This window comes from Culicoides brevitarsis, chromosome 2 (genome assembly GCF_036172545.1).
Source record: "Culicoides brevitarsis isolate CSIRO-B50_1 chromosome 2, AGI_CSIRO_Cbre_v1, whole genome shotgun sequence".
NCBI lineage: Eukaryota > Metazoa > Arthropoda > Insecta > Diptera > Ceratopogonidae > Culicoides > Culicoides brevitarsis.
The window spans coordinates 23,122,964-23,148,753 of NC_087086.1; the positions used below are offsets into that span (position 1 = coordinate 23,122,964).

General features: G+C 33.0%; 7 protein-coding genes across 8 annotated transcripts; 4 read left to right on the forward strand and 3 right to left on the reverse strand.

Moving 5' to 3' along the window:
* The first annotated feature begins 44 nt into the window (after positions 1–44).
* LOC134832879 (intermembrane lipid transfer protein Vps13) lies at positions 45–14,067 on the forward strand. Its single transcript, XM_063847082.1, has 34 exons — positions 45–221; positions 358–863; positions 984–1,122; positions 1,182–1,403; positions 1,470–1,838; positions 1,902–2,166; positions 2,233–3,245; positions 3,307–3,538; positions 3,600–3,723; positions 3,788–3,907; positions 3,969–4,137; positions 4,210–4,832; positions 4,888–5,005; positions 5,074–5,213; positions 5,275–5,386; positions 5,452–6,137; positions 6,206–6,431; positions 6,758–7,965; positions 8,024–8,137; positions 8,202–8,513; positions 8,572–8,991; positions 9,051–9,188; positions 9,254–9,546; positions 9,608–9,960; positions 10,028–10,179; positions 10,245–10,364; positions 10,431–10,700; positions 10,773–11,204; positions 11,262–11,362; positions 11,430–11,568; positions 11,623–11,792; positions 13,389–13,502; positions 13,565–13,703; positions 13,762–14,067. The coding sequence occupies exons 1-34, from the start codon at positions 122–124 to the stop codon at positions 13,978–13,980; spliced, it is 9,858 nt and encodes a 3,285-aa protein (XP_063703152.1). The 5' UTR covers positions 45–121; the 3' UTR covers positions 13,981–14,067.
* A 328-nt stretch (positions 14,068–14,395) lies between these two features.
* On the reverse strand, positions 14,396–15,589 carry LOC134832885 (protein GDAP2 homolog). Its single transcript, XM_063847091.1, has 4 exons — positions 15,429–15,589; positions 14,758–15,051; positions 14,644–14,698; positions 14,396–14,590 (listed from the first exon to the last, which is right to left on the reverse strand). The coding sequence occupies exons 1-4, from the start codon at positions 15,473–15,475 to the stop codon at positions 14,396–14,398; spliced, it is 591 nt and encodes a 196-aa protein (XP_063703161.1). The 5' UTR covers positions 15,476–15,589.
* A 78-nt stretch (positions 15,590–15,667) lies between these two features.
* On the forward strand, positions 15,668–18,333 carry LOC134832881 (E3 ubiquitin-protein ligase ZNF598). Its single transcript, XM_063847083.1, has 9 exons — positions 15,668–15,887; positions 15,976–16,121; positions 16,188–16,287; positions 16,355–16,541; positions 16,604–16,631; positions 16,686–16,798; positions 16,856–17,802; positions 17,859–18,056; positions 18,119–18,333. The coding sequence occupies exons 1-9, from the start codon at positions 15,732–15,734 to the stop codon at positions 18,275–18,277; spliced, it is 2,034 nt and encodes a 677-aa protein (XP_063703153.1). The 5' UTR covers positions 15,668–15,731; the 3' UTR covers positions 18,278–18,333.
* Positions 18,334–18,461: 128 nt separating this feature from the next.
* Positions 18,462–20,070, forward strand: LOC134832883 (cytochrome c1, heme protein, mitochondrial). Its single transcript, XM_063847088.1, has 6 exons — positions 18,462–18,599; positions 18,855–18,908; positions 18,970–19,118; positions 19,186–19,318; positions 19,379–19,672; positions 19,732–20,070. The coding sequence occupies exons 1-6, from the start codon at positions 18,531–18,533 to the stop codon at positions 19,954–19,956; spliced, it is 924 nt and encodes a 307-aa protein (XP_063703158.1). The 5' UTR covers positions 18,462–18,530; the 3' UTR covers positions 19,957–20,070.
* A 175-nt stretch (positions 20,071–20,245) lies between these two features.
* On the reverse strand, positions 20,246–21,663 carry LOC134832886 (ubiquitin-conjugating enzyme E2 variant 2). The gene is made up of 4 exons (XM_063847092.1): positions 21,519–21,663; positions 20,695–20,837; positions 20,498–20,623; positions 20,246–20,432 (listed from the first exon to the last, which is right to left on the reverse strand). Exons 1-4 carry the CDS (start codon positions 21,556–21,558, stop codon positions 20,295–20,297), a joined length of 447 nt encoding a protein of 148 aa, XP_063703162.1. The 5' UTR covers positions 21,559–21,663; the 3' UTR covers positions 20,246–20,294.
* Positions 21,664–21,748: 85 nt separating this feature from the next.
* Positions 21,749–22,944, forward strand: LOC134830194 (uncharacterized protein CG5098). The gene is made up of 3 exons (XM_063843594.1): positions 21,749–21,952; positions 22,015–22,500; positions 22,578–22,944. Exons 1-3 carry the CDS (start codon positions 21,902–21,904, stop codon positions 22,866–22,868), a joined length of 828 nt encoding a protein of 275 aa, XP_063699664.1. The 5' UTR covers positions 21,749–21,901; the 3' UTR covers positions 22,869–22,944.
* A 67-nt stretch (positions 22,945–23,011) lies between these two features.
* On the reverse strand, positions 23,012–25,442 carry LOC134830193 (uncharacterized). 2 transcript variants are annotated; one of them, XM_063843593.1, is made up of 9 exons: positions 25,242–25,442; positions 25,006–25,070; positions 24,744–24,935; positions 23,919–24,137; positions 23,742–23,851; positions 23,642–23,681; positions 23,493–23,585; positions 23,316–23,434; positions 23,012–23,262 (listed from the first exon to the last, which is right to left on the reverse strand). In XM_063843593.1, exons 1-9 carry the CDS (start codon positions 25,269–25,271, stop codon positions 23,018–23,020), a joined length of 1,113 nt encoding a protein of 370 aa, XP_063699663.1. In that variant the 5' UTR covers positions 25,272–25,442; the 3' UTR covers positions 23,012–23,017. The 2 variants fall into 2 exon arrangements, with proteins under 2 accessions (XP_063699663.1, XP_063699662.1); XM_063843592.1 differs by having other exon boundaries at positions 24,741–24,935; positions 25,242–25,439.
* Positions 25,443–25,790: the final 348 nt, after the last annotated feature.

Here is a 25,790-nt window from a genome sequence, read left to right on the forward strand (position 1 = left end):
CCCATCCATAAACGTCAAAAAAAATTGTTTTTTTTTGGTATAGTGGTAAAACGCATTTATATTAAATACAAAATTCAAATTTACTACTTAAAAGAGTTGCTTTAACTCTAATTACTTCACCATGGTTTTTGAATCGATTGTCGCCGATTTGATAAATCGATTTTTGGGAGAGTATGTGGAGAATCTGGATAGAAAGCAGTTAAAAATCGGTCTTTTCGGAGGTAATTATGTCATTTTTTGTATATTTTCATGAATGATGTCATCACTCAAAATAAACAAAAAATGATAACAAATATATCAAGTTTCCATTTGACAGACTTCGTTGATTATGTTAATTCAAATGCTAATATATTTTAGGCGATATTGTATTGAACGATCTTATAATCAAACACACTGTTTTAAATGAATTGGACTTACCGATCACTGTAACATATGCTCGTTTGGGAAAATTAATTTTGAAGATTCCATATACGGAAATTTACAAAGCTCCTGTTGTTGCGATTGTTGAGCGCTTATATCTTCTCGCGGTTCCCAACAACTCCATCGTGTACGATGCTGAAAAGGAGAAAAACCAACAGATTGAAGCGAGGAAAAATGAAATCCTCAAAATTGAAAAGGCAAAATTGGATCAGGAGGAAAAAGATAAACCAAAAATGGAAAAGGGGTTTGCAGAAAAATTAGTCACACAAATTATCAATAACATTCAAATCAAAATCAATGATGTTCATATTCGTTATGAAGACCGTTATACCATAAACACACCTTTTGCATTTGGTGTCACTCTTAGTAAGTTGAGTGTCCACACTACAAATGAAAACTGGATAGAAGAAATAGTACAAGCATCGGTAACAAAGATATTCAAGGTAAGTTGTTTTTCTATTCAGTCATCCGTCGAGTCTTCTGTTTTTAAAAGGATGTAAAAGGATAAATAGACGAATTTTGTCTTCAAATAATTCATATAAATATTTCTATGAACTTAAAAGGTGGCACAACTTGAAGGTCTTGCTGTATATTTAAACCATGATGCAAAATTATTCCAATCAGAAGATATTTCAAAGTATCCTGCATTATTCAAGGAATCGATTGCTTCCAAAACGGATTGGCCTAGTGACTATAATTACAGTAAGCCGTTTTCTTTTATTTTTATAAATTTTGCATATATCACTCAATATTCCTAATAGTTTTTGGACCAATTTCTTTACTTACCAAACTACAACTGAATCCGAAGCCAGAAGAAGACGAGAATCCTTATACGATTCCAAAAATTAAACTGGGAATAAAGATGGAGAAACTTCGCTTAGGAATAAGTCGTGAACAGTACAAATACATGACACAATTGATTGAAGTAATGGGTAGGATGGTTAGAGGAACACCATACAGAAAATATAGACCTGTTGGAATACGTAAGAAATTTCTTGTCAATTAATGAATTTAAACATTCGAATTTAATTTTAAACTTTCTACAAAAGCATATCGAGGACATTATCGAGCTTGGTGGAAATTTGCTTACGAATGTATTCTTGAAGTGGAAGTTCGAAGACGGAGAAAAAATTGGGACTGGAATCACATATTAGAACATAGGAATTCCTGCAAAGCTTATGCCGAGGCGTACCGAACAAAATTAACATCCAAAAAACCCAGTACCGATATTGTCAAACAATGTGAGGAGTTTGAACAAACACTCGATTTATACAACATCATAATCATTCGTCAAAAAATTGAACTGGAAGTAGAAAAGTTAGGAAAACTAGAGAAGGAACAACCTAAAAAAGGTTGGTTTAGTTGGTGGGGTGGTAAAGATGCGGAAACAAAAGAAAGCGATTCAACAGATGACATAAGTAAGTTATCAATAGATGTTTAAAAAAAAAACTACAAAAAACTTATTTTATTTCTCTTATTAGAGAAAAAGTTTGAGGCTGCAATGACATCCGAAGAAAAAGCAAAACTCTATGATGCCATTGGCTATCAGGAGAACTTCACTCCAACTGAAGATCCTGAGCACTTCATAGGGACTGATATCACATTTGAACTGGATGCTTTAGAAGTCGTTGTTCGTGATGAAATCTTTGACACTAGTTTGGGCGACTTATTCGAAGAAATTCTATTTTTACAACTTAAAGGAGTCATTTGTAATGTACAACAAAGATCAGCAGCAAATGCATTGCGGTAAAAATACTTCGGATCAATTTTTGTCGATAAACAATAATTTAAATAATCGCTTATGTTTTTCAGATGTGGCGTACAAATGGACGAATTCCGTATCGAAGGTGTGAAGCAAGAGGGAGAAAAACCATTAATGGTAACGTCAAATATGATCGACTCGCCTGGAGTACTATTGGATATCATGTTTGAAACAAATCCAATTGATAAGAAATGTGACCAACGAATCAAGATATCGTCTAAACCAATTCAAATCGTCTATGATGCTAAAACAATTGTACAATTGATTAAAATATTCCAGACTCCTAAAACAACAACGATAAACATGCTCCAAGATGCGGCAGCTGAAAAATTAATAAACATAAAAGAGCGATCAGCTACTGGATTACAATATGCTATATCTAAGCATACAAGGCTAGAATTGGATATCGCTTTCATGCCCAGTTATTTGATTGTTCCATTCGGAGGAGCATATAAACGACAAGAATCAGTATTGGTCCTCAGTCTGGGCAAACTGATTGTTCGAACAGAGCCTCGTCAAACAAATGATACAGATATTCGTTCAATGCATCAAGCTGGAGCGAAGCAGGAAGATATTTTAGCAGAAATAATTTCTAGAAGCTATGACCGATTCACTTTTGAAATACAAGATGTACAAGCAATCGTGGCAAAGCCAGAAGAAAATTGGCTCATATCCATTACAAATTGTGTCGAGACGAAAATGCATCTTTTGCAACCAACCTCTTTGAAAGTCATGGCGAGTCTTTGTGTAATCGACGACGATCCCCGTTTACCAAAATCTAAAGTTGCCGGTGAACTATCAAGCATCAATGTTTGTGTCACTCAAGACCGTGTTATGGAATTAATATCCATTCTCACAAGTATTCCCTTGCCCGAGTCAGACAATGTTGTCCCTACACAACTAAGTAAAGATTCCAATAGATTTGGATCGAGCATTTCGCTATTAAAGTACTTGGATGATAGACAAAAGAACGTTAGTACCGCAATACCTGACACAGTTTACGAGGTAGATGAAACTGAGGTTACACAATTCACCGATATAGAAATTTCATTTGTGTTAAACGGTAAAGCGCTTTTGATCTAATTTAATCTCAAATCACTATTTTACGTTGATTACTTTTTTAGAGTTTAATTTGACAATATGCAACAATGAATCTTCAAGTAAAAGTTCATCTGATATTTTTGTGACACCCACTGGAGAGTTCCCTACAACACCCGTGAATGATGTCATCTCTCAAGCAGCACTTTCATTCGATTACCCTGCACCTTTTGAAAAAAATAAGTTATTACATTGCAAAGTCAAGCAATTGGAAATTAATTTAGTTCAACGCACATATGATCTTAAAATAGACTTAAAGTGAGTTGATGATCTTTTTTCTTTCATTTTTGTTTATAAACATTAATTTACATGTTTTCAGATTGGGAGCCATTGCTGTAGATCAATATCGCCGAAGTAATGATGTTGAAACAGTTCTTAACATCATTAATACCCCAAAATACGATAAGAACTCAGACTACCTCTTTATTTTGAATTACATCAACGTAAGGAGATTTATATTCAGTTTTCATTATAGATAAAATCTTATTTCTTCCATTTTACAATTAGTGCAAGAGATCATCTCCTGAATTTACCACAAAGTATGGTAGTGTTGAACAACTGCTTGAAATAAATTTTTCAACTCTTTTGGTTTTATTACATCAAGAAGGAATAAATGAGCTGTTAGAGGTAAGTCATATTTGCTATTTTAAATTATCTACCATATTTTTAATGGATTTTTTCCATAAAGATCTTGAGTGATATTCAAACTAAAGTGGATAATTTGTTAAAAACAAACAATGAAAACAAAAACAGAATTGCTCAGACAAGCGATGAACCTATTCCAACAGCAATACTGAATGTAACAAAAGGAAAGTTACCAGCTATTTTGGAGGACGAGTCACATTCGAAACGCCAATGTAAAATTTTTATATTTTAAAATGATATATATATATATGATTTGATAACTTTGTGTCCTTTTTTTATAATAGCGAACATCAAGTCCAGCCCTCCAGTTGTTGACAGCATCAAGTTCAAAGTTATTGCGAAACTGGAGGATGTTGCTGTCGAGCTACAAAATGAGAGCAGGTCTCTCGCAATATTAGAATTTCAAAACTTACAAGCAGGAGTCAGCATTAAATCATCCTATACTGATATAAAACTCAAATTGCAGGATATTATAGTCACTGATCGGAACCCAAATGCTGTTCATTCGAAAATTTTATCAATTGTAGGAGACAATGCACTCTCGTGCGAATTGGTTTTATTTAATTTAGATGAAACTTCGTCGTATAATTCAGACAACATGAACATTACTATAACGATGGGATGCGCGAAAATAGTTTTCCTAAATCTATTTGTATCATCTGTTCTAGATTTCCTAGACAACTTCCAAGCAGCTCAGCAGAAAATTAAAGATGCTAGTGCATATGGGTTAGAAGCTGCCAAAACAAATGTCGTGGAGGCGTACTCCCAAGCTACCCGAATGAAGTTGAATATAAAAATTAAAGCCCCTCTAATAATCGTTCCAGTTGATTCAAAAACTGTGGAGGCGATTGCTGTAGATTTGGGTTTTTTAAGCATCACGAATAAGTGTACGGATATTATGACTAATGTAGGTATACTAAATTTTATTTTATATAGTAATTTATTAATTGTTACTCATGAAGCATGAACTAAGTCCAGCCGTTATTGATATAATGAAAGTCGAATTGAGCGACATGAAATTGTCAAAAGTCATCGTAAGAGCAGCGGATGATGTTGGACATTCGAGATTTGGTGGAGACGGTGCGTAGTTTTTGTTTTCTTTTGTAATTTCAAAATTCAAACTATGTTTTTTTCTCTTTTATTAAAAGAACTGTACTATGGTATTCAATCAGACTCACAAATTCTCTGCCCTACTAGCTTTACTTTAATTTTGAAAAGGAATTTATCGGCCTCCTGGTACAAAGAGCAGGCAGAAATTGACATATCCGGTAGAATTGATTCCATTGAAGTAAGGATGTTTATGCTTGTTTATGGAAGAAATTGATTGTAATCATGGTTTTATAATTTAGCTAAATATTGCATCTAGTGACTATGTGATGGTAATGAGTATACTTTCTAAAAATATGGCAGAAACAGCTTCTACTAAAAAACCTGTTGCAGCTGCAACTCCTTCTGCTCCACGTAAGTATTTAATGCAAATGTAAAATTCTATCAATGTAAATTATATCTGAAAAATCTGACTACAGCTAAAATTGAACAACAAACTAGCATCAAAAATAAAATGCCCACCGATAAGTCTGTAGATGTTCCCAGTGATTCAACTGGATCACATTCCGCTCTCTCGCAAGATAAGGTTGTCGTTGACACCTTCCTCAAATTCAGCTTCCAACTAAATAGCATCAAGATTAATCTCTTTACTGCTCCTAACGAGGGATTGGCAACATTTGGATTGTTTTACATTTCGGTGAAAGGTCAAAAGTTAGTCGATAGCTGTTTGACTACATCCATTGTTTTGTGCGACGTACACTTGGATGACACTCGGTCAAATCGTCAAAACAAAATAACAAAATTTATGCATCGCCGCGATCACCCAAACAATTCGACAAACGATCCAGTCCGATCAATGATCGATGTTACGTTGAATATAAAAGAAAACGACATGTTTGCGGATGTAAAAATCTTCAGTTTCAATCTGATATTGTCCATCGATTTTCTCATGAAAATCAGTAACTTTTTCCAAACGGAAACGATGGACAAAGCAAACGATATCAAGAGCGTGGCAAACAAAAACAAGCAAGTTCAATCTGCAGCTCTTGCAACTCAAAAACAAGAAAACAACTCGACTATGACTCTATTGTTGCACATTGAGCAACCCGATATAATTTTGGTTGAACGGATGGATGATGTTAATTGTTATGCCCTTATTTTGAATGTAAGTTGTTTAATTTATTTTAAAAGTTACTTTTTTTTAATTATATCTAATTTTGCTATCATAAATAGAATGAGGTGTCCGTTAAAGTTAGGCAAGTTGGAGATAAACAAGTTATCAAAGGAGAAATACAAAACTTCTGTCTATACTTAAGTGAATTTAATCCGGATGTTCGCAGTACTGCTAAAAACTATATTATTGACCCTTGTTCGATTACTTTAAATGGCTCAATGCCTTATGAAGAGCAAATGAATATTTCTATTTTAACATCTGATATAAAAGTTTCCGTTTCACCTTGTGAGTAACTACAATATATAACATGTTTCGCGTTACATTTTCCAAAAATGATGGATATAAGTATCTCATAAATATTTTTGTATTCTTTGATAGAAAAATTTTTCAATTAAAATTGTTTAAAATCTCTGAACTGTTTAAAAACAACGGTATTAATTGAAAAAAAACAATCATTAATTAAAAAATATTTCAAAACCTTTATAAAATTTTTATATATTTTTTTTATCATCATTTTTGATTAATATGATGAAGATGAAACGCGAAACAAGATGAATTTTTGGTACAACTTTTTTTTAATAAATTTATTAATAAATAAAACCATTCCAAAGCCACGATCGAATTATTAAGTAACATTGTTCATACAATGACAACTGCAGAAAATTTAGTATCTGAGACCACAGAACCGTTACCTGATTTGAAAGACATTTGGAAAGAAGAGACATTTGAAAATGAGGACTTTTGGTTTACAAAAATAGATGAGCCAGAAGAAGGAGTTGCAGCTGAATTCGCACTTGTTCATAACTCCAAATCAGAATCGTGCATAGTTCAAGTTCCGTCTCTCGTAATTATTATAGAAACCGGAGTGGGAGTTCACACCATTCCAATGCTTTTTGTTGAGGCAAATATGGAGGCCAAAATAAAGAATTGGTCGTCTGATATCTCCGTAGATGGTACTTTGAGACTCGGAACTTCATACTATAACAATAAAATGGCTGTATGGGAGCCGCTATTAGAACCGATTGAACGAGAATTACCAAGTGGCGAAACAGATTATCAACTCTGGGAATTAAATTTCGAGATGAACGTAGACAACAATCAAGATAAAGATGATGGGGATGAATCAAGCTCGACCACAAAAATGAAAATATCTTCTATTAATACATTGGAATTGACCGTTACAAATACAAGTTTGGAGGTGTTACAAAATTTAAGCAAAGCATTTTCTGAAGCAATGAAACCTACTGGAATCGCAAAATTAGAACCTGAAGCTCCGTATGTAGTGGTAAATGACACTGGCGAAATAATATCCTTAGATTTGAAGAAGAGTGGATTCGTAATGTATACCATGCATAGAGACGTTAATTGCGAAGACGAGGAAACAATAACTATTGGACCAAATACAAGAACATTCCTACAGCCAGAAGTGGAATCAAATGTTCTCGAATCATTTTTCTTATCGAAATCTAAAAATCAAAACAATTCTCAGGAAAGATTTTTATATGTAAATATTGGAGATATGGATAAGCAAATTTGTTTACCTGTGTATAAAGCTGATCACAGATATTTTCCATTGTACCGCGACTCCAATCAGGAGCCATGGGCAATCGTATCAGAAGTAAAGATAAATTTGGATTCTATTCACGTAACATTAAGAAGTATTGTACAAGTACACAACCATTTCACAGCTCCAATTTCGATTTATTGCATTGAGAATGATCAATATCAAGAAATTGCTGAGGTTCTTCCCAACCAACGACACAATGTACCTCTATCAGCAGTTTATTTGCAAAAAAGGGAATTGTATTTTTCTATGCAAGTAAGTTTACCATGAAGTAATTTTTCCATTAAAGAAACTTAAATATTGATGATTTCAGGGTTATAAACCTTCAGCTCAAGGCATCAGTTGGAAAGAGGGTTCGAGTAATTTTAACTTATCTAAAAGTCTTCAATGCGATCCTCTAAATACTTACGAACCCTTTTTTATAAATGTGAGAACACTCAAATTAAAAAACAAACAAATATAACAATTTATAATGTAATATATTTTCTCAGGCAATACGAGAACGCCAAGAAGTTTTCCACGAAGTTACTACAAGACATACTATGTTAAGCGCCTCTTATATAATTCATTTGCGACCAACACTCACTTTGAAGAACTGTCTTCCTATAGAGATTCAAGTTTGTGTTTTAGGATGTAGCGTAGCCCGAGAAATACCTCTCGATTCTCCGTCGGCTAATCAAAGTGAAGGACAAGATTACTTAGACTATGGAATTAAGGAAGTAAAGCCCGGCGAAATTTTGCATCTACCAACAATTAAAACATCATCAAAGCCTAAAGATGCACAAACTTATATTGTTGTTAAAGTAAGTTACTAAACATTAATATTAAGAAGAATACAATTTTTTTTTCATTCTGTATTAGCTAACACAATATCTGGAAAAGGATTGGTCGTGTACAACTGAAGTGCCATCTGAGCCAGTTGACTTTGTGGTTTGGACCTTTAATTCTTATGACTCGGTTGAGATAGTGTCTCTTCAACTTGGTGTAAGATGTGAAAATAAGAATAGTGGCATGATGTTGACATTATATTGTCCTTTTTGGTTCATCAATAAAACTGGCCTTTTGCTGAATTATCGAGCGAGTGATGATTCCTCAAATATTTTGTATCATCCTGCCACATTAAACCAGCCAATTCTATTTTCGTTCAAAGAAAAATCATTTTATGGGAAGAAAAAGGCTACAATTCGAGTTGCAAATGGAGATTGGTGTGAAAAGTTTTCCCTAGATACGGCTGGCTCGAGTGGTGTAATTTCCTGTAAAACAAACGATGTAACTTATCAGGTAATGAATATAAGATATGTTTGCCGCTTTGAAATATTTATTACAAACAAAAATTGTAGATTGCTGTACACAACACCCTGACACATAACTCTCTGACAAAACAAATAGTCTTTATGCCGTATTACGTCATCATTAATAGAGCACCCTTTACAATTGAAGTACAAGAGCACCAAAGGCCAGCAGATCCATGGATTAAGGTATTTAACTAAATTCAGATCCGTTTGAGTGTTTGTAGCTAACCACTATAAATAAATTATGGTAGGTCAAAACAAATGATTGTGCTGCATTATGGCCCAAGTCTGAAAACGAAAAAGTGCTTCATGCTAAAATAGAAGACACACGCGATCAAACACAACCTTTCAAGTATACTGACGTTCAGTGTACGTTACTCAAACTAAACAACAAATATGGTGGAATAAATGTTGATGTACATGTAACTGAAGGAGCAGTTTACATTACTTTTACTAATTACCATCATGGAGATGCTCCGGCTCTTCTTATAAATCATTCTGATAAACCAATAACATTTTGGGAGAAAGGAAACATTAACAAAAGGTACTATGTACATTTTTAAAAAAATATTTCCTTAAAAAAAATGTTTTTTTTTTTTGATAAGGTCATTAAATCCTAAATCGAAGCTTCTGTATACCTGGCATGACCCAGCTGGCGATCGTGTTCTTTTGTGGGCAAATGGTACAAAGCACATGGAAAATGATTTGCGTAAAGATGGCATCGGCAAGTTCAAATATGAAAATGCCGACGAACAACTTTGGTGGATTTCCTTTTTAGATGGCACACAAAGAGTTTTATTGTTTTCCAAAAATGATAGTATAGCAAGCGGAACACAAGCAACCAACAGGTTCAATCAAGTTACACAAGAAATCAGTGTTGCTATTCATGGCATTGGACTCTCGTTAGTAAATAGCATCGCACAAAAAGACGTTATGTATGTGGGAATCGCTAGTTCCGGTAAGTTCTATTTTTTTTTTTTGAATATCTTAATAACATAATTTCGAGTCCTTAATTTGAAAATTAGGCGTAATTTGGGAAGAAAAGAAAAAATCTCGTTTCAAGTCCATGAAAATACATGAGTCTCAAATTTTGGAAGCAAAATATCAGGAGTTTTTAGATGACGATGTCAATGGGAAAGCAGAATATGGCTTCATTCCAGTAGAAGGAAAAATGGAGGTTAGTATTTAAAAAAAAATCAATTAAAATGTATCAATCATATTAAATTAAAAATTTATCTTAAGGCCAATTTCCGTACTATGAAGATTAAAAAATCATCAGAAAGAGACATTCGTAGAACATTCTACCCTGGACTTTGGGTAGAATTAAAAACTTCTCCTTTCCAAATGCAACTACATGCAAAGGTATATTTTATTTTGGATCGTATTAGATCGTAGTGTTTGAGTTTATTTTTTGTTTTCAAATTGTAGATTAATCGAATACAAATTGACAATCAACTTTCGGACTGTATATATCCTGTTGTCCTTGCACCTGTACCTCCACCGAGAAGTGTCGCTACCTCCATGGAACTGAAACCTTTTATAGAAATGAGTGTAGTTCAAAGAATAATTCCCCACTCGAATGTCGCACAATTCAAATATTTACATGTTTTAATGCAAGAATTCCATATAAAGGTCGATTTAATTTTCATCAATGAATTATTTGAAATCGTATCTTCAGAAAGTACGGAAGAGGAAGCGGTTGGTGTTTTATTTATTTATTTATTTTTTTGTATTTTATTTTCCTTAATAATTTTTTTTTTGTATCCACAGAAAGAACTTTTTATTAAAGATTTGGATGTACAAAATCAACCGTTACTAGCTCATGTTACCGTACAAACACAACAAGAACAAAAGAACTTTTACGATAATTTACATTTGGGTCCTCTCAAAATACATGTTTCCTTCAGCATGGCTGGATCTGAAAGTTCTGCGCTTCCGGGCATACTTTCTACTATTTTGCAAGGTGTTGGTGTTACGTTGACCGACATTAACGATGTAGTTTTCCGTTTGGCCTTTTTCCAAAGAGAATTTCAATTTCTGACACAAAGACAATTGATTTCGGAATGTGTGTCGCATTACACAGGTCAGGCACTAAAACAAGTGTATGTGCTTGTGCTAGGATTGGATGTCATTGGAAATCCCTATGGATTGGTTCTTGGATTTACAAAAGGTTTTGAGGATCTATTTTATGAACCGTTCCAGGTAATTTTTTTTAAACGTAGTAAGACACATTAAAAATCAACGATTCACAATCAACAGGGAGCCATTCAAGGGCCAGGGGAATTTGCTGAAGGTCTTGTTGTGGGTATACGGTCGTTGTTTGGGCACACGGTTGGAGGAGCTGCTGGGGCAGTCTCGAAGTTAGTTAATTTTTTATGTACAAATTGAGCAACAAGAAGATTATTAATTTTGTTTTAAAAAAATCAGAATTACAGGTGCTGTTGGCAAAGGATTGGCTGCGTTGACGTTTGACAAAGACTATCAAAAGAGTCGTCGAGATGCCCTTAACAAGAAACCTGAAAACCTTCAAGAAGGTATTGCTAGAAGTGGTAAAGGGCTCGTTATGGTACGTATATTTTATATTGCTTTAGCACCCTAACTTTAATTAAATTATGTACAGGGTGTTTTTGATGGTGTCACTGGTGTCTTTACGAAACCAATAAGTGGAGCTAAACACGAAGGCGTAGAAGGGTTTTTCAAAGGACTAGGAAAAGGAGCAGTTGGGTTAGTAGCAAGACCAACAGCAGGTTTTGTCGATTTTGCAAGTGGAAGTTTTGATGCAGTCAAGAGGTAAGTTTAATCAAAAATACATATGACACGTTATATCCACGTTAAATTTACACAAATTGGCAGACAAAAGTGAAAAAAGAAAAGTTTAAAACAAACCATATCCCCATCTCTCCCATCTTGAGACTTAAAACTTTTGTTCTGGGACTTTGGATATGGCCTTTTGATATCTGGAGATACGAGCATTTGAAGTTTTCAAAAAACGTGTTTTTCACTGCTCTTCTAAAAAAATTTTTTTTTCAATCGTAAATACTTTTACGTAAATTTTAGATGGTGTCCACGTCATAGTTTCGTAGATTGGTTTATGTATTCAACATGCCTAGAAGGGTTCAAAAGTGGGTTTCAAAAGGGGTTCATTTGTACCACAGCCCTTTCAAATCGACTCAAACTAAAGAGCCCGCTTGCGCTAATCAAAGTTGATTAAAGCTGAGAAAATTTCATGAAGATCACTCATTTTGGTGCATAAAAGTAATTTTATAGTTTAAAAACGCAAAAAAAAATGATAAAAATCCTTGCTTTTTTTGTTACACCTCTGGGCATGGTGAATACATGAACCAATCTATTTACGAAACCCCGAATCTAAAATTAAGAGAACTGTCTGAAATTGAAATGAAACCTACCGAATTACGGGATTTCAACTGCATTTTCATGTCTCTTGGCTCACTTTTGTCAATTTTTTTCAACAATTTTTCGAATTTTTTTCAGTTTTTGTCCATATTATCAGTTATTTTCCATAACCCTATTTTTCGGAAACTTTGGACAGTTTGAATTTTCATATATCCCGGGCGAAAAGGATAGATAAATCGCACAACTGCACTTTTTGACAAAATTGAGTTAAGAATGAGAAAATATGCTTAAAGACGAGTAGGTACTTTAAGATACATTGAGAGATTTTCAAAAATTTTGAAAAAATATGAGTTTTATTTCAATATGCCAGATCGCACAATTGCAACAAAAAGGATAAATCGCACAAATGCATACAAATTGCTAACAAGTCAAATTTCAAAATTTCTCCAAATCATTTTTTGTTTATGTTTTTGTGTTGTTTATGCTCTGTTATTGCATAAAAAGTCAACTTGAACCAAAAAATTGGGAAAATTCTTAAAATTTAAAGACTTAAAAAATCTCATTTTTATGAGTGCAATTGTGCGATTATCCTTTTTCTCAATGAAAAATTTCCCAAAACTATCCCTTAGAGATTAGATAAGAAATTTTTCTGTACAAAAATTGTTTTTATTGACCAATTATTTACTATTGTGAGCTTGAAAATGAATAGTTTTTAAAAAAAATTTAACAGCTCAAAAACCGTAAAAAACTTTAAATCGATTTTTCTCAGTTTGTTATAAACTGCAGTTGTGCGATTTATCCTTTTCGCCCGGGATATATTTTCAAGTATTTACGATCGAAAATAAAAAAACACGTTTTTTGAAAACTCCAAATGCTCGTATATCCAGATTTTAAAAGGCCATATCCAAAGTCCCAGAACAAAAGTTTTAAGTGTCAAGATGGGGGATATGGTTTGTTTTTCACTTTTGTTTGTCTGCCAACTTTTGTAAATTTTACATGTCTACCTACTAACGTATATGAATTCTACATTAGAGCAACTGACATATCGGGAGAGACTTTGCGTTTAAGACCGCCAAGGTTTTTGCACTCTGATAACGTTCTTAAGCCATACAGCAAAAAAGAAGCTGAAGGAAATAAATTATTGCGGTAAAACCTTAGACAAATTTGAGCTTATATTTCTTGATTGTTCATCATAACATATTTTTTAGCGAGGTTGATAAAGGAAAATTCGCTGCCACTGACACTTTTAAGAACTACGAGGTGATCTACGACAATAAAGAAGCAATTCTTTTAACAGATCATCGAATAATATATACTATTAAGAACGATCTTTTTGGTGGATGGCAGGTAATAGTGATCATTATCAAATTTTGTGTACAGATTTTCAATAAACCTATATTTTTAGTCTGAATGGTCATACCAATGGAACACTTTTAGTTCTGTCATAGAATGTGACAAAGGCATCGAGTTAGTTTTGTCTCAACAAAAAAGCAAATCAAAACTCAAGTCAATGTTTGGCAATTCTGATGTGGGAAAGAAAATCATTTTTGTCAGCAGTTTAGAGAAACGAACGAGGCTTGTAGCCATTATAAATCAATTGATTACGAACTATTTGAGTCAATAGATGCCAGTGAAAACAATCGTTTATACTGTTTGTTACCTAATCAACTATTTTGAAGAATAAAATCAGTAAATAATATAATTGACACTTTCTAATAGGTTTTATTGGGTTAATACTGTAGTAACAAAATAATTAATAAAGTACGTACACATCTATCACGTATTTTTAAATTATTAATCTTTCAAAAACTTAACAATTCTGACCTAGGTATGTATATAATATTTTGAAAGGTAATAATATTGTGGTATATATTTGTTTGTTATTGCCCCTCTAAATATTTAAATATGACTATAAATTTCATCTGATCTTCTCTGCTGCTCCATAATTATAGATCCTTTTTATGTATTTTGTTAGTTTGATAAAAAGGTTTATCAAAAAAATAATAATATAAATAAATATTTTAGCTGTTAAGGACTCATCATTCATTCAAGCTATTGCTATTGACTTCAGCGTAGTGAAGTCCATTGATCGTCATATCGTACTCAACAATATAAGCTGGAATCTCCAACTGATCTTTGGCGATGGCGCTATATAGATATTCCAACCCTTCGACATTATGTACTTTATGCTTTATTGCAGGAGCCATGAAGGTCAAAAACCACCAAGTCATCATCTAAAACATAGCTTATTACTCAAAGTTATGTACTTATAATTAAAAATTACTACCTTTGTCCAAACAGTTGGATGTACTATATAAAAAGATTTCAAATTTTTTTTATATCTACAAAAAAGAAACTTGTTAATATCGTTCATTTGAACTAAACATACTATTTTTCTTACTTATATGTTAGAGTGTAGTATAATTCTTTTATCCAGGATAGCGGAGGGACATTGGCTGATTCAGTTCGGGTATGGAAGTAAACCATAACGTAATCGTTCTTCACAATCGAGTCCAAAAGGCTGATTATATACAACACGACCTTGTCAAGGTTCAATTTGTTCGCCTTGAACCATTTTCCGCAGAGAACTATTACAGGTCTGTTCAAACGATCAAAACCACTTTGGTATAAGAAACCAACGCCACTAATTTCACGCAAGTCTTCCACGGATGACTGTTTCAAAAGTTGATCGTACCTAAAACATGAGATTGGTATTTAAAATTTATTATTCACCTTGAAAGTTTTTTCAAGTTTCAGGGAAAACGTTGTTTCTTACAACAACAGTTTATTATTGCATTATTCAGATAATCTTTTCCAGCAAAGACAAAGGAATTACAACCAGAGTACAAAGATAAAGAACCACTTTATTTATTTTAAGATACTGATAAAAAATCCAAAAGTTTCAAATAAATATTACATTGATTTTCATCAACAGAGTGCTAAAAATGAAACATAGTCATTTACATATATGTGGTTATTTAAAAATTATAATTTTTACTGTTAAATACTCAAAATATCGATGATTCATAATTGCTTTATACTTAAATATATTTAATAATTTTGACAACATACCGTGAATCTCCATTACTATCTGTATCAAAGTCTATTGTGGTTTCCATTTATTTTATTTAATTTTTGTTTAATTATTTATTTACAATCGATATTTAAAAACCTAAAACGCAAAATTTTATTTAACACTGACTCACGTCCAATATTTACTTTTTTTTATTATTTGACAGGTAGGTAGGTGAAAAGCTGCTCATAAGCATTTCTTCATCACTCGGAAAACACTATATGCAGCTGCCAACAAATGACTTAATGTAGTCAAATGAGAAGTTTTTGACTCGTGTTAGGCTGATCTTATCCTTCGTTGAAATGGCAAGTAAAAATGAATGTGTAATCTGCTGCAAGGACATCGAAATCTTCGCTGTAGGAGAATGTAATCATGCCGTTTGTTACAACTGTATGACGAGAATTCGTGGTTTGATAAATCAAAGTGATTGTCCCATCTGTAGGAAATCCCTTGACACGGTAAACTCTTGTCTAACTAATCTAACTAATCTTGACTAGTAAACATTTTTTTTCTTTTATCAATCTTATTACAATTTTTTTCTTCAAGGTAATCATGAGTCCACAGAATATCCCTTACAGTGAACTGGTGAAAGACTTAGGTAAATATGAATACAACGATTACTACAAGACGTATTTTGTCAATTCGGAATGCCAGAAAAAGTTCGCAAATCTCTTGGCGAATAAATGTAATTTGTGAGTAATTTGAAATGATTAATAATGTAAATCTTTTATTAACCTTTTTGTTTTCAATTCACAAAGATGTACAGACCGTGTCTTTACTACATTCGAAGCTCTCAGGATGCATATTCGCAAGCAACATGATTTATTTTTCTGTGACTTATGTGTTACTCATATTAAGGTATTGTTTGTTACCTCTAACTCGATTTTAAGGTAACTGATAATTTTAATGTTTCTTTATCGTGAAGCTTTTTCCTTGGGAAAGACAGCTATATACTAAGACAGAAATTGCTACTCATAGAAGAATTGGTGACAAAAATGTTTCGTCGCATAAAGGACACCCGCTTTGTGAATATTGTGATACGAGATTTTTCGATAAGGATGCACTTTATAAACATCTAAGAACGGAACACTATTTTTGCCATATTTGCCAAGGTTATTACCTAATTTCATTTGTAGGTAAAATATATTTAAAAATTAATTTTGTAATTTTACAGACACCGAGGGCTCTAACGACTTTTATGAGTAAGAAATTTGGTTCTCATCCAAAAATCATGTTTAATAGTTTATTATTTTCAGAGATATCGTTTCGCTGCGCAAACACTTTAAAGCAAACCATTTTGTATGTGAAGAAGGAAATTGTGTTAACGAAGATTTTACTTCTGTTTTTAGGAGCGAAATTGATTTGAAAGGTAATTGATTACTTGTGAAAACCATTATGGAAATTCAATTTAATATTTTTCTTGCAGGGCATAAGGCAATTCATCACAGTCGTACTATGAGTAAAATGGAGTCCAAGTCCGTTAGGAACTTGGATTTGAATTTCGCTGCAATGCCAAGGGGAAAATCCAAGAACAATCAGCAATCAACGAATAATGAGCAATATGATGAACCAATACCAGAAATTAAAAAACCAATAAATCCAATGAATGAACAAGATTTTCCAATGTTGAGCAGCAATGGAGCTTCATCATCTTTTAGTGCGCCTCCTAAAGTGACAGTAGCAAATAAAATTGGGAAAGCAGGTCTCGCACGAACGGACGAAAACTTTCCGTCACTTGGACCGTCGTCTTCGGGCCCCTTAACAATGTCTAAGACAACAAAACCCATTGCTAAAACAAACATTGCTCATGCCTTAAAGCCCAATCCTGCCTCCCGATCACACACAGACACAAAAAATGTACAAACAAACAAAAAAGATATAAAAAAAACCAACTTACAAAATCATAATACGGACAAAAAGAATCTTTTCGAAGACTTTCCATCTCTTCCAGCGACGAAAAACTTACAAAAAGTTCTAAAACTACCGGCACAAAGTAAAGGTGTTGCTGCTACAAACTTGATTGAATATTCAACACTTGCAAAGACAGAGCCAAAACTTCGACTAGTAAATACAGAAGCTGTGTCAAAACCAAAAGAAAAACCCAAACCACTGAGTTTAAATATTAACTCGGACTTGAACTTTCCGTCATTAGGCAATGTCAAGCAGCTGGACAATCCAATGAGTATTACTGGTGTAAGAGAACCAAAACTAACGACATTATTGACAAATAATAAACCATCGAAGAACAAAATGAATGCAAAACATTTGCGTAACAAAAACGAAGAAGTTACAAATAATTATACAGTACTGTCAGGTACACTAAGTCATACACCGCAATATATTCGTCCTCCAAATGAAGATAACAGAAATAAGGTGAGATCAACGGATCAATTCAAGTAAAAATTAACTAATCCATTTGGACATTTTAGGAGTTGAAACGCAAACTTAGTACTACATTACGCGATTTGGATAGCTTTAACGAATTTCAATTGGCCTCAAAAATGTACATCAATAACAAATACACGGCAGACACATACTTTGAACATTGCCGAATGGTTTTAGGAGAAAACTTTAACAGTCTTTTTCCGGAATTGCTAGTTCTTCTACCGAATGCTGAAAGACAAAAGGTAAGTACTATCTATTATCCACTACTTAGTTCTTTTACATCTTACCCTTTTATTTCATTCAGGCTTTATATGATGTGTTGTGCATGTCAGATAATGTTAGTAGAAAAATATTTTCTCGCATAAAATGCTGCTCAACTTGTGGACAAGTGCTCTTGAGTGACCCAAAATTAAATGAGGTTGGATATCATGAGCGTATGCACGCGGCATTCACTCCAATTTAAATTGTACCTCGACAAAAAACTTCTTTCTTTCTTTCGAAACAAACAACAAATAAATTATTAAAGTTAAAATTACTCATGCTTGTATTATTTTCAACGAATATTATTCAAAAGTTCAAAAAATTTTTGGTACCTTACTCTGTTCTGTGGCAGCAAAGTTGATGTACATCACTGTCCCTTGAACATCGCTAACTGTGACAGTAGTGTTAACTTTGAAGATCCTTTCGTGTATTTGGGCCTAAATTAAAATAAAAAGATGACTTGTACGCTGACAAGGATTGGTGGTATTAAAAACCTTTGCCGGATAGCAAATTTGGCTCCGCAGGTAAGAAATGATAGTTAACTTAATTAGCGAAAAACAAAATTAGAGTTGTCTCGTTTTGAGTTGGAAGAAAAAATGTAACGCAGGTTAAGTAATTTGAGAAAAAAATACCAGAAACACTGTATTTCTAGTGATTAATTTCAATTTAGTCAGAGCGCAAGGATTATACAATTACAAATCTGCGATAAAAAGTTTCTAATCTAACAAGAAACTAAAAGAAAATCAAATTTTATTCTTTTCTCTTATTATGTAATACAGTCGTGCAAGTTATCAACATCAACCAATAGTACATGGAACAAGAAGCAACAAAAGGTATGTTAGATAAAATTAGGATTAGTTGGAGTTCATGTTTCAATTTTTCGTCCATTATTAGCTTTTGACATGGGTCGGCTTGCTTGCTGGAGGGTCTGGTGCATTGATTTACTCCCTGGAAAAATCTATAAATGCCTCAGGAAGCGAAGCTCATGCTCCACACCATCCATGGAGTCATGATGGTATTATTGACTCATTGGATCATGCTAGGTAAGACCTGAGACACAAATATCATTTCATTATATTCGTAATTGATTTATCTTGCAATTTTTTTTAGTGTACGCCGTGGATACCAAGTTTATAAGCAAGTGTGTGCCGCTTGTCATTCAATGAAATATATTGCGTACCGAAACTTGGTTGGTTTCACGCATACCGAGGCGGAAGCTAAGGCCGAGGCTGAGGAAAGCCAGGTTTGAAAATTTTAAAACTTTTTTTCTGAAATCTCTTAAGAGAATTTAATTTATTCGTAGATCCGTGATGGACCTGATGACCAAGGCAACTATTACATGCGCCCTGGAAAACTATCTGACTACTTCCCAAGTCCCTATCCCAATGAGGAGGCAGCTCGTGCCGCCAATAATGGAGCTTATCCACCTGATTTGAGCTACATCGTTGCTGCTAGAAAGGGTGGCGAGGACTACATTTTTGCTTTGCTTACGGGATATTGCGATCCTCCAGCTGGCGTCGTCCTTCGTGATGGCCAATATTACAATCCTTACTTTGCTGGTGGAGCCATCTCTATGGCTCAAGCATTATATAATGAAGTATGTATGATAAAGCAAACACGATGAGAATGCATTTTATTAATTTTGTAAAATTCTAGGTCATTGAATATGAAGACGGAACACCTGCAACAGCCAGTCAGTTAGCTAAGGATGTAAGTACTTTCTTGAAATGGTGCTCTGAGCCAGAACACGATGATAGAAAGAGAATGGTCATCAAGGCCGTCGGCATCTTTGGATTACTCTGTGCGTTTTCTTACTACGTCAAGAGACACAAGTGGTCTGTTCTTAAATCACGAAAGATTCAATTTTACCCAAAAAAATAAGTAAATATAATTTAACGAAAACATAAAGATGTAAATGAATAACAGCACTCATTTCGAGGTTTAGAAACAATGTTGGATAAATAAATAAATTGATCAATAAATACCGGCAAAGTATTCGTATTGCTGTAAACTGTCAAGCGAACTCGAGAAAAATATGGATACTCCACTTGATTTTTAGTTTTGTTTCAGTTTAGGTAAATATTTCAAAAGCATTTTTAGGGTAAGTTAAACGGTATTTTTTATTCAGCAAATTAATAACCTTCCGTAAAAATAATAAATCATATGTAAATCAAATTTTGCAGATTTCCTTTGTTTTATTTTCTTTTTCAACAAGATCACTAAAAATTTCCCTCTGGTGGTTGAGGAAGTTTCAAATTTTCCTTGAGAGTCATGATTCTACGAATCTCTTGTAAAATAGATTTTATAGTGTATTCACGATTCCAAGCTGTTAACATCGGCACAGAAAAGTTATTGATCTTAAAAAAAAAATTAAATAAAATATAATAAGTTTTATGCAGATGATTTCTTTGCACTATGTTACCATTCCATTTTGAGGATTAATGCAGTTAATATTGATTCTGGATAAAAATTTAATAACTGGAGCAGTATCTGGATAGCGTGGACCGCATTCTATCTTTAAGGAATATATTCTATTTTCATAAGGAGTCTGTGAATTAGAAAAAGTGGTGAATTTAAAATACATATATCATAAAAAGTACTTGAGTGAGAAAGTATTACCCTTGGGGGTCCGATAATCATGCCTGTCCAGTAAGTAAGGGTCATATCATCATCGTTTTCAAGACCCCATGAAATTGTTCCGTCCCCGACACCTTTTTGGCCAGCTTCGAGTTCTTCCAGCAAACGAAAATTTCTCGGAACGACTGCAAATAAAAAAAAATGTTGTATTACTGTAATTAGTTTTGAATAAAATCAAAATTAACCAATTAGTTGCACTTTTAAGGTTGCTGTCAGCAAAGTATACAAAAAAAAACATTTTATTCCAATTAAATATTATTTTCATCAAAGATTCTGATAAAATCAAAAATTAGTATGTACATGTATTTTTTTCTTTTTATTTAATATGAAGAGAAATGTTTTGCATGCTAGTGAAAACTTGTTTGAACTGAGCCATGAGATCATCCTACAAACGAAATCCTACTCTTTTGTCTAAATCGCTAAACTGCTACTGAGTACCTAATAAGTGTTTTATTTTTTGTTTTTCCAAAGAAGGGTACTATTTGGATTTTCAGAATGAATGTTTCGATCAGTTTCGTCATCATCAAGTACCGTATTGATTTGATAGATTTTACAAATTAAGGCGTTCTGAATAGGCGAGAGTTTCATGTACGAGTTGAGAAAAACTTATTGGCAATGTTTCCGAATCATCAAGTGTGCCATTTGTGAATAAAAAAATCATTCGAGCAATGGGTGAGGGGTTTCGAAAATACTTTCCTAATTTTTTATGCACAAAAGATCAATAAATGTCGTACAAAGAGGTACTATTATTATACTCTGCCGGGTGCTTTTATAATTCCTTTGCTATTTGCGCATAATTTACTTACCGAATCCGCATTTTGCAGTACTATTCACCGGCTTTGCCATTATAGACAGTTTTTCTCAGCCAATTTCAACTCTTGGAACTAATAAAATACAAATTTTCAGTTTTCAAACACAAGTTGGCTGACGAGACGTCCACGTTTCCAGGGACTGTCCTTTTTATTTGTAATTTTTTGCCGCTAGAGGCGTCATGTACAAGTTCTCTAAGTAGCTTTTTCATTCTTGACATCACTATTCACTAAGTTCAAAAAATAAACATTAATTGACACACTGTTTTACTAAATATTCACCCATATTTCAGGACTTGTTTATTTGTAAAATCATTTCTGAAAGCACAAAATTAATTGAAATTAATAATAGATTCTCAAGTATCAATTGAACATTAAATATGGAAACAATTGAAAAGCTAGAAGATGATAGCCATAAGCCGGCTGACGATGTAAGATCACCTTCTCAAAATATATTTATAAAATCTCTTAAATTAAAAAAAAAATTATTTAGGTGGAACAAAAGCTACAAGAAATGTTCAATGGAGTCTCGTCCCAGAATGATGAGAAGCTGAATAAGAAAGACAAAATAGCTAAATCAACGATCAATAAGAAAGGAATTAAAACGAAGAAGAAGTTAAAGAAAAAGGAAACACCAATTTCGAAAATGGAAAATGTTCCTCAACCGAGCAAATTCAAAGGGCCCTATATTCAACTCCGTCAAAATATCTCCACGGTTGTTAATTTTCCCATAAATGATGATGAAGTCGAAAAACATCAGTCCAAACAAAAGGGCTTCAACAAGTTTGTAGCGAACAGACATGAGAAAAATCATTTGCGAGGAATGCATGCTTCAACTTTAAGTGTCAAGTATGACGACCAAACCACGGATCATACATGGATTTGTATATTTTGTAAAAAAGGCCCCCACAAGGACAGACTGGGTGATCTGTTTGGTCCATACATCATAGAATCTGAGCCAAAATCAGAGGAATATAAGGTAACAATTGAAATTGGAAGAACTGTGGATATAAATTAATTAATATATATACATATATTATTTTTTTTTTGTTGCAGAAGAAGAAGAAAATATCTGAGTTGACTTTTATACCGGAAATGTGGACACACGAGAAGTGTGCTGTTATGACCTGTGGTGTTTATATTTGTGGTAATAAGATTATTGGGCTGGAGGAAGCTGCAACGTTGAGTCAGAGTCAAAAATGTTCATATTGCCAGGATGTAGGTGCCACTATCCAGTGTCTCAGACGTGGTTGTACAAATATAGGACACGTAACATGCTTTAAAACCTGCTCTCTCTCAGATAACTTTCAATATTACTGTATTGATCATACATCTTTATTAAATTGATTAATTATATTAAATTATTCTTTTTTTAATTAGTACAAATACTTTCTTTTTGCATTCAATAACAAAGACATTATAGTAAAGATAAATGAATTTCAAAACAAAAATCAGCATGATTTTGAGTCTTATCATCTCATATTATTTTAAATGCCTTAGAGGTCCGGAGTAGCTGGTCTTTTTCTCAAATATTTTGAAAAATAATCTGGTTTCCAGCACTTACAGGAGCCTGGTATCAAAAACCAATCGTAGTATAAACGTATTTGGTAACATCCAATACTATCATATCCATCACATTGTAAGGCGACTTCTGGAGTTTTTTCGGTAGTTTGAGTCAATTCATTTGATGCTCGATGTTGCAAATACTGCTGATACTCCTCAAAGTCGTGAATTGGTGGAACTGACACAAAATCCTATTAGCAATAATGTATTCATATGAAAACGGAAAATTACCTGGAGCTGCTGTTGTCGAAGTAGTGTGTGTATTTGCAGAGTTGGGATAAAATATTTCCGCTACTAATAAACTAACCCATCGAGGCGTTGATAGGCATCCACCATCCAAGTAGTAACATCTAAAAATATCGCCAATCGTTGGCAAAAGAAAGTTTCAATGAGAAAATGGAAATTTACCTGACTTGCAGACACTTTGTTACTTCGATAGTTTGTGTAAAGTACCCTTCGTACGGGATTTGTACAACATATCGCCAAGAACCCAAGTAGGATCTGTAATATTTTTATGTAATAATGTTTAAATACTTTTTTTTTGATGATCTATATACTTTGCATAAATAGGTGTCACATATTCAACCCTAGCAGGACCTATAAATATTCAAGCATTTAATCCTTTCCAAATTCCTTTAATAAATAAAGTTATTTTACATGGGGTGGGAGGAGAGTCATATCGAACAGCGGTAGTTTCATCTCGACGTTCAGCCGCATTTTCTGACTTTGAAGAGTCCCCACTGATCGCTCGGTAGATCGTACAGAATCTAAGAGAATTTTTTTCCACAATAACTATGTATTTATTTTTTGGCAATAGTTAAATATGATACTTACATGCCAGTTCCATCTTCGCAGAACCTTTTGGTCTGTCTGTTTTCGATTTCCACTTTTTCTGACGACTCTCGTTTTTGTCTCTTGATTCTATTGTTACTATATTGACCATCTAAAATTTGTTCTTGGAAAATTTCCGTGACTTTTGGCAAACTTCCGTCAGCTTTAAGTGCTGGTAAAGCTTTTGATAAGAATTTCAACGTATGATTTCTGATCAGTTCACTAAATTTTCAATATGTAAATTAATATAATTAAATCAAATAAATAATAATAATATGTGCACTGTATGTTCGGGTGTTTTTTAATAAAAATGCTTATTTTGAAATGCGAAGTTCTGTAAAATAAAAAGACTGCTTTAAAATAAACTAAAATTTTCTTATTTTAGTTCCTCAGACATATTTTTTTCTCTTTTAAAAAAAATCTGAATTTTAAATGTTTAATCAGCAGTGTTCGAGCTATTTACTTAATTGTTAAAGTCCAAATTTTAGTAGTTTATAATTAAATTAGCACAACTCAACTGTAAAAATATCAAAAAAAAATCCGTATTGAAAAGCATTCATTGAAACAGGCAAAAAAAGCACAAAATTTCACGCAACCACTTTCCACGAACATTTTTCCCAAAGATTTCTTGAGGTGGCCTACAAGTGAAACTGCTCCGTAGGTCCAAAAATTTGTATCTAATTACTTATCAGATTACAGTTTCGCATTGTAATTTAAATCGACAAAACAAAAAATGACCGAAAACACCGACAACAAAATACCACAATTTTTAAAAGAAATTTTTTGTAATGCGATAAAAAAAAATATATATGTAGAAGAACATACAACGGATATGGCTCGCCCATAATATTTTGTTTTAGTGGATTTCTTGGTATTTTTCCAGCATTTAAGTCTCCACATAAGTTATGAATGGAAACATCTTTAGAATCGGTATTGACACATTCTTCTTGGACTTGAATGTATGGAGGTTGTTTTACTTTTGGTGGAATTGCGTTCCTTGATTCTATGAAGGCATAGTAGCTGTTTAAATACAGTAAAAAGAATAAATACAATTCAAATTCTTTCTTACGTTGCAATATAGCTAATTTACCCTTCGGGAGTCTCATTCGTATCCAGTGTTTCTGTCCATACATTTCTGATAAAATATGCAAGTATCTAAAATACATACATGAAATTAAGTAGAATGGTTAAATAAAAAATAACGTTCTATAAATTTTGTAAAAAGAATGTGAGTTGATGATTTGTACAAGAAAACGTAGATAAATATCAGAGTTCATTAACATATTTATTCAATAGTTAGTACTTCAGAGTTTGTTGACTATTTACCATCATAAATATTTTCCTTTTTCCTGACATTTTTATTTTTTTCTTAATTCACAAAGTCCTATCTTAATATTTTTTTTGAAATGTTTTTACGACTTTATAAGAATAAGAATTTTTAACTTCAATGTTACTTTTGACACTTTTACATTTATTTTTTTCACTTTTTCTCGTTCTTTTGTAAAATAAACTTGTCTTAGGAAAAACAAAATTGATTGAAGTGAATTCTTGCTGTAACAGACGAGAGACAAACAGTAACTGTACTTCTCTCTTAGAGTACAATAAGAAAGCATGTTTCAAAAATACCTATATGAAGTGAGTGTTAGGTGTGGTGATAAATTTGAAAATAGAAGAACATCCGATTTGAACTGATTTCTAATTTACCTGTAATAACGAGTTCTCTGTTCAAAAAAAATTAATTGTATTTTTATTTATTTTTTTTTTGATTTTATTTGATTTTTGTTTTCAATATTCATTTAGTTTTCATCATACCTACTTAGTCAATTCACGTACATATAGTAAGAACATAACTGTATATTTCATCGACGTGTGTTT